This window comes from Belonocnema kinseyi, chromosome 6 (assembly GCF_010883055.1).
Source record: "Belonocnema kinseyi isolate 2016_QV_RU_SX_M_011 chromosome 6, B_treatae_v1, whole genome shotgun sequence".
Classification (NCBI taxonomy): Eukaryota; Metazoa; Arthropoda; class Insecta; order Hymenoptera; family Cynipidae; genus Belonocnema; species Belonocnema kinseyi.
The window spans coordinates 28,299,019-28,306,972 of record NC_046662.1 but is presented as its reverse complement, the minus strand read 5'-3'; the positions used below and the strand labels follow the sequence as shown (position 1 = coordinate 28,306,972).

Genomic DNA, 7,954 nt, shown 5'->3' with positions numbered 1-7,954 from the left:
CCCCTCCAAGTGATAACGTAGTTTATGGAAGATCCCATACAGGAATTTTCACTTTTACTCCTGAACGAGAGATTAATGTCAGCGCAGAAATATTGAGAAAGGAATTCCGAAATTCTTGCGCGCTCGAGATCGTGGCAGTGGTGGGGGAACCCCATTCCGAGAAAAATTATTCCCCTACAAGTCCGATTGCGGCACTATTTAGAAGGTGGACTGTATTTAAAACGCAATATGTCACACCGAAACAGTCTTGAACTTGAAGTGGATGAAAAATTAAAATGAACGCATGGCCGTGCGTTCTATCAGACCGCACCGAGTGTAAAAATTAAAACACGTCCATCCCTAAAGTTTATCTATCCATTGATGCATTGCATTTTTTCTTATCGATTTTAAATTAATATCACTTAGTTTGAATCAAACTTTACGTTTCAATGAACCAAAAAGTTTTTTTTTTGTAAATTGAAGATAACGAATATCTTAAAAATTTATTTAGTTTTACTTTTTAAAAAACTTGGAAATCGATTCAAAATTTTAACGAGAATTTTATTTTTAACATCCTTCTTGTTTTATTTAAATTATACAAATGTTATTTTTTTATTGAAACAAACATTTATCAGAGTGGAAAAAGAAAAGAAACCATTTCTTCGTCAGTTCATTTATTTGTTGGTTTAGAAAAAAAAATTTTTATTTGTTTATAAAATAGAAAGAGAAACTGTATCTTTCATCTTGGTTACGAATGCCACATGGAATTTAAAAAAATGCAGGAAAAAAGGAATTAAATAAACCAAATTTTATAGACTGAAACAAAAAAAAAAGAAAAACTAGAAATTGTAAAATAAATAAAATAGGGATAAAAAAGTGATAAAGAAAATACACCATTGAGGAACTTAAAATAACTAATAATAAAAATAATGGAAAAAATGAAAGGATCCTATTATTAGCAACTTTTCAATATTGTCAGGATATTAAAACATCGGAAATTTAAGATATTTTAGTTAAAAAATTTTTTTTTAAATTTGTATTGCAGCATGCCAAAAATAGGATCCTTATCATCAAATTAATAGAGCGGTATTTTTATTACAGTGGTCCAAAAAAAGCATTTTTTCGCATGACACCCTTGCAAAGTGTTTCTATAGTGACAAAATTACCACTGATTTTTTCGCAGAATTGCAAAAAATATATTTAGGGGTCCTAGAAGTTTTTTAAATAAAAATGTTATTAAATTCATGATGGTGAATTTATTTAAATAAGACAGCCACACAAAAAAAAATATTTTTCCCGGGTGTGGAGGTCAGGCCATGTTTAATATATATTTTTGGGGTCGCTGAATCCGAATTTGAGGTAGAAAAACTAGAATGCCAGGATTCTGACAAAACCACAAAAAACCTCATTCGGTTTTTTTAGTCCGGGGGAGATGCTATATATATATACACACACACACATTTTTTTAGGGTCGCTGAATCTGAATTCAAGATGCATAAACCACCAGAACGTGACCATGTTTATCATATATTTTAAGGATCGCTGAAACCGAATTCAAGGTTAAAAAACCCTGCACGTCAAGGTTATGACATAACTTAAGAAAAACCTCATACATTTTTTTTCGACTCCGGGGCTCAGATTATGTTTATTATATATTTTCGGGGTCACGGCAAGGAGGCCCAGCGCGTCAGGGTCGCTGAATCCGAATCCGTATTAATTTTAGACTCCAGGACCTTGGGGTTTTATTTTCCCAAGAAACATGGTCTGGCCTCCAGAGCCGGAAATATTTTTTGTGTGTGGCTGTGTAATCGCTGCCAAAAATCTGAGTGATTTGATAAAAAGAGAACATTTTATCCGTGCGAAAGTAAAAAATCTATTGGTAGCGATTATTTAAATAAAAAAAAAAGATTTTTTTTACAAAAATCGACTTGGGAGATACCTAAATATTTTCTGTTAAATCAGTCAAAAATGAGGATCATTTAGAGATAAAAAAAAGACTTTGTAGAAGTGCCATTCAAGAACAAAAAAAAAACTTTTTTGGAATCACCATAATTTGTATCTTAAAAAATATTTTGGAATAATCAAAACTCAAAATGAAGGATTCGATTGTTATAATAATAAAGTGATCTTCGGGTGAATATATAATAATAAATAATTATATAAATATTGTAATTGTATAACTTTTAAATAGTTACAAACAATATATATTGTCAAATAACAATTCATGCAAAAAAGGACTATTTATTTCACAAACTTATTGTAAAAAAAATGGTAAAGTAATCAAATTAAAACTCATAGTTTTGATAACAAACTTAACAAAAAATGACTTTAATGTTTTATCGTCATAAAGTTCAGATAGTTTAAAACTGAAAAATATTTCATTAAGATGATATTAAGATGATTAGATAAACCTCTATTAAGTATATTCTGTAAAATATGGACTTTACCTGCGAGTTATTAAAAAAAAAATTGATAACGTACCTGACACCCTCGATTCTAACGATGTTTCCTATGGTTTGCAATAGGCCTGGTTGAACAGAATGAACAGCTCTCATAGCCAAAGCACCCTCTGGTGATGCCACAAGTAGTGCTCGGCCTTCTCCAGCGATCTTAAATATAAAAAAAAATCGTACAAAATTTTAATTTGCTTAACAATAGATACCAATTTTATATTTAAATAAAACTTCTGAAAGAAGATTTCCTTTTGAGTTTAATTTTTGCAAGGAATCTGTATTATCATCAGAGAGATGGCAACATTCCTCTGAGGATAATACAGATTCCTTGCAAAAATTTATTATACTCCAATTGAAAATAATTGATTTCAATATAAAACGATCCAAACTACTAAGATTTCAGGTCCAAACATATTGCATTTTTAAAAAAATGTTGAATGTTTTAAGAAAAAAGATTTTCAATTTAAATCCAGGAATTTGGAACCACATGGTTGAAGTTTCAAGATAAAGTGGAATTTTTTTCAAAACTGTAGAATTTGTGAAACCGAAAAGGTTACATTAAATTTTTGTCTGAAAAAAAGATCTTCTCCTTTCGAGTTTAATTAATTTTTGCAAGGAATCTGTATTATCATCAGAGATATGTTGCAATCTCTTTGATGATAATCCAGATTCCTTGCAGAAATTAAGTATACCCTAATGGAAAATAATTGAATTCAATATAAAAGGCTCCAAACTATTAGGATTGCAGGTCTAAATATATTGCATTTTCAATAAAAAGTTGAATTTTCTACCAAAAAAGATTTTCTGTTAAAATTGAGGAATTTTTAACCACACAGTTGAGGCTTCAAAACAAAAAGTTTTTTCTTAACTCTGAAATTTGTAAACCAAAAAGCCATAATTAAATTTTTTCTGAAAAAAGATCTTATCCTTTTTAGTTTAATTAATTTTTGCAAGGAATCTGTATTATCATCAGAGAGATGTTGCAATCTTTTTGATGATAATCCAGATTCTTGGCAGAAATTAATTATAATCCAATTGGAAATAATTGAATTTAATATAAAAGGCTCGAAATTACTAAGATTTCAGGTCTAAATATATTGCATTTTCGATAAAAAATTGAATTTTTTACAAAATATATTTTCTATAAATATTGAGAAATTTTTAACTAAATATTTGAGGTTACAAAATAAAAATTCGAATTTTTTTAAAACTGTGGAATTTGTAAACCAAAATGCTTTAATTGAATTTTTTCTGAAAAAGATCTTCTCTGATGATAATCCAGATTCCTTGCAGAAATTAAGTTTAATCCAATGGAAAATAATTGAATTCAATATAAAAGGCTCCAAACTATTAAGATTTCAGGTCTAAATATATTGCATTTTCAATAAAAAGTTGAAGTTTCTATCAAAAAAGATTTACTATTAAAATTGAGGAATTTTGAACTACACAGTTCAGGTTTCAAGATAAAAAGTCGATTTTTTTAAAAACTGTGGATTTTGTAAATCTAAACGGTGCACTTACATCGAAAAAGTTAATTTTAAGCAAAAAACAAAGAATTTTCAAAAAATAGTTGATTTTTCAAGAACGAAAATTTATTTGTAACCAAATAGTTCAACTTTTAATTACCAGAGACAAATCTTCAACATAGGGGTTAAATTTTTAACGTACAAAGATGAATCTTCAACAAAAGACTAGATTTTTCAGAAACACAATATTTAACTTCTACTAAGAAAGCCAAATAGTCAAAATTAAACACTAAAAAATATTTTAATTTGAAATAAAAACCACTTAAATTTAACCAAGAAAGTGAATTTTTACAATAAATACATTTTTAACAAAGTAATTTAATTATCCACATTTTAACATTTTAATTCTAAATAAAAAAAAACTATAAATAAATGAAAAAGATTTAATTAAAAAAAATTTTTCAACAACAGCAAAAAAGCGAATTTTAAACAAAATAATTATATTATAAATTAAAGTTATCAATCTCCGTAAAAAAACAATTGAAAAAAAGTAGTTTCACTTTCAACCAAATAGTGGAACTTTTTACAAAAAAAATCTTAAAGAAAAATTTAGTATTTGAAATTTCAGCCAAAAAAAAATCGAATTTCGATCAACTGAAACCAGTTCATTTTTTAGTTTAAACGATTAATTTTCAAAAAATTAGTTAAATTTTTTAAACGAATACATTAATCTTACCAAAAAGTATTCTTAACTTAGTGTAGTTGAATTATTTTGTTTAAATATAAATATTTAAACAAAAAGGAAATAGTTAAGTTTTCAGGTAAAAAAATTAATTATCAACATACAAACATTATTTATAAGAAATACGTTAAATTTTTAACCAAAAAGATGAGTCGCCAGACCAATAAAAATAATGCTTAACAGATAAATTCAATTTTCAAGCAAAATAGATGAATTCTTAAACAAAAAATACAATAATCGATAGTTCAAACAGAAAAAAGATTTTAATTTGAAATAAAAAATAGGTGAATTTTACCAAAAAATTATATTTTGCAACAAAGAACATGCATTGTCAACAAAAAAAGATTAATCAAAAAGATGAAGGTTCTGTTTGAAAAATGCGCATTTAAAAAAAAAGGAATGAAAAAAAATTATATTATAAGCCAAAAATAATTATTTTAAGAGAATGAATGTTTAAAAAGTCAATCAGCTTTTAAAAAAATCTGAAAGAAAAATGTATTATTAATAATGATTTTTTCCTAAAAAAGGCGAACTTCATAAAAAAAAATTTTTGGCAAACAGTTTAAGTTTCAAATACAAAAATCAATTTTTAACTAAAAGTGAACTCCTTAAATCGTAAGCCAAAAAAATTAATTTTTAAACACAAAGATCCATTTTGAACTAAATTTGTGATTTTTAAACCAATAAGTTCAATTATAAACTAAAAATATAAATTTTCAATTAAAAAAAAAAGTAATTTTTTCCAAAAAGCTTTAATTTTCAACTAAAAAGATCATTTTAAAAATAAAAATGGAATAATTGAATTTTCATTCAAAAAATTAATTTTCAAATAAAAAAATACGCATTTTCACAGAAGTATATTAAGTTTTGAACTAAAACAGTTGAATTCTCAACGAAAAATGTAATATTTTAGATTTAAACTAACAATATTTTTTTTTTTGTATTGAAAAATAGTTAAATTCAACCAAAAAGAAGAATATTTTTAACTCAGTCGTTGAATTTTCAACTAAAAATATAAATTTTCAACCAAAAATGAAATGGTTAAGTTTTTAGTTCGAAAAATTTATTATCGACAGCAAAAACTAACTTTTAAGAAGATAGTTACATTTTTAACTAAAAAGATGAATTTTCAAAAAAAAAAGCATTACTTTTTAAATAGAAATTCATCTTTCAGAAAAGTAGTTGCTTTTTCAACCGAAAACTATGAATCCTCAAACAAAACAAAAAATAAAATAGTTGAATTCATCAAAAAAAAATAATAAATTTTCAAAGAAATTGTTACATTTTTCACCAGAATATAATTAAAAAAAAATTAATTAATTTATAAATAATTTTAATTATAAATAAAAAAGAATTAAATTCTACCAAAAAAGATTAATTTTCCACTAAACTTTCTAGAATACAATTGAATTTTCAACAACAATGTTTATTTTAAACCAAGATACATGAATTTTTAACCAAATAAATGAATTTTCAAACCAAAAATTATGAGTTTTTTAATAATATAGTTAAAATTTCAACAAAATATTATTTTTTAATCATGAAAGTTGAATTTGAAAAAAAAAAAAAAACAAAGAATATCAATTGCAGAGCAAAGTTTTTTATTTAAACAAATTACGTGAACTTTAAAGCAAAAGAGACAAATTTTCAACAACAAAAAAGATATGACTGTTTAACCAAATTTAAAACAAGTAAATTTTAACCGTGAAAAATGGTCGTGCGGTCTCACAGACTGCACCAAGTTTTTTATATCTGGTTTCCCCCCACTCTAGTCTTCCTCGCGGCTGCCCTTATTGGTAGAGACCGCACGTTCACGGTAGCGTCACAATTTTATATTTCTGTTTCAATTTGTTCCGAAGTATTTAAAACCCAAGATATAACGCACAAAAAAACTTGAGTTCAATGCGTATACCTCAGAGAGCAGAACGCGGTAAACCTAGAAAAAAATTAAATCCCGATTATCGCTCATTTGAGCAAAAATTAACAAATTACTACAAACGTGTGCCGTGCGGTCTCTCGAACCGCACCATGTTCCTGATCCCTAAATCTTAAAAAAGGGTACTTTTAAGTTTAAAAAAAAAATGTTTACCTGCATCCTGACTTTAGCTGTATCCAAAGGAAAAGTCACGAGATCCGCAAAGCAGGCAGCTGTTCCTGCGGTCAGCAGTTTTACAGCAAGGGGCATATCATTTTGTACTTCCGTCTTCATTTTGCTTGTATGCTTTTAGCACTTTGAGTGAAAACAACTTCCAATTAAGAACAAGTCCAAGAAATTGTTGCGGGTTATATACGGTATAGGTTCCTCAAAAAGAGGGGTGGATGCAATTATTTATACACGAGTGCTATTTACACTATATACAAGTCTTTTATAAAGACAAAACAGCTTCAAATTTTCATGAAGAGTTTAAAGATTGATCATTGGTTCTCTAAAATGATCTGGGAAAACATGAACTCCTCCGGCCCGTGGGCACTCGTGTTTCTCTTCCTGATAATGAGATTCTCTAACCATACTATTCTTCTGCAACAAATAGAAAAAAATCTATTCAGTAATAATAATTTACAATCATAAATACATACACATAAGGGACCGTCCTTAACCCATAAAGTGCATTGTACTCTTATACTTAATTCGAAAAAATTGAGTAAGTTTCGCCATCTAGCTTTAGTTGGAGACACTAACTGTAAGTAAAGTCGTTAAGCATACTGCGTCTGCATCAAGCGTCAGTCTACTAGCAGCAACTGCTGAAAGTGGAGGTAAAAAAATCGTGGGGTTTTTAACACCCAGTGTGCACTTAGTGAGTGAAAAATAATTTTAAAGCATTTTTTAAAAATTTTATTAACTTTCGTTTACTTTCTAACGTAAGTATATAATATGGAGTGAAATTATTTATTTATTTTCATTATTTCATACTTTGTTTCTTTGTAGATGGCTTATAACTTACGGCAGCACCTCATGCGAAAGCAGACTGTGCATGTGTTGAATAAAATATAATTGTTCAAATACAGTTATATATGTATCTTTTTTCAATTTCTTATATTTTTATAGTATCACATATCAAAGTTCCTCAATTTTTATATTAATAAATCGATTTAAAAGCAAAAAATCTGATTCATCATTTTATCATAAAATTGACTTTTCAACTGTGCAAATAAATATCTTTTTTCAAAGCACCCATGTTTCGATATTCTTTTTATGAAAGTACACTATTTCAAAAGTATAGTAATACATTTTTAGGTTAAAATCATTAAAATCGCGTGAGTTATAATTTTTTAAGTAAAAAAAAAATTCACCTTTTTCAATAATTTTTTTAACA

General features: G+C 26.9%; 1 protein-coding gene across 1 annotated transcript in view; it reads right to left on the bottom strand.

Annotated features, from left to right (window-relative positions):
* The window catches only part of LOC117174925 (mitochondrial uncoupling protein 2-like), a 46,786-nt gene that overhangs the window by 19,090 nt on the left and 19,742 nt on the right, over positions 1 to 7,954 (bottom strand). The window contains exons 2-3 of the mRNA XM_033364382.1: positions 6,730 to 7,158; positions 2,461 to 2,588 (exon numbers count right to left, since the gene is read on the bottom strand). Coding sequence (XP_033220273.1) covers positions 2,461 to 2,588; positions 6,730 to 6,849 — 248 coding nt within the window. The 5' untranslated portion in view covers positions 6,850 to 7,158. The remainder of the gene's footprint in view (positions 1 to 2,460; positions 2,589 to 6,729; positions 7,159 to 7,954) is intronic.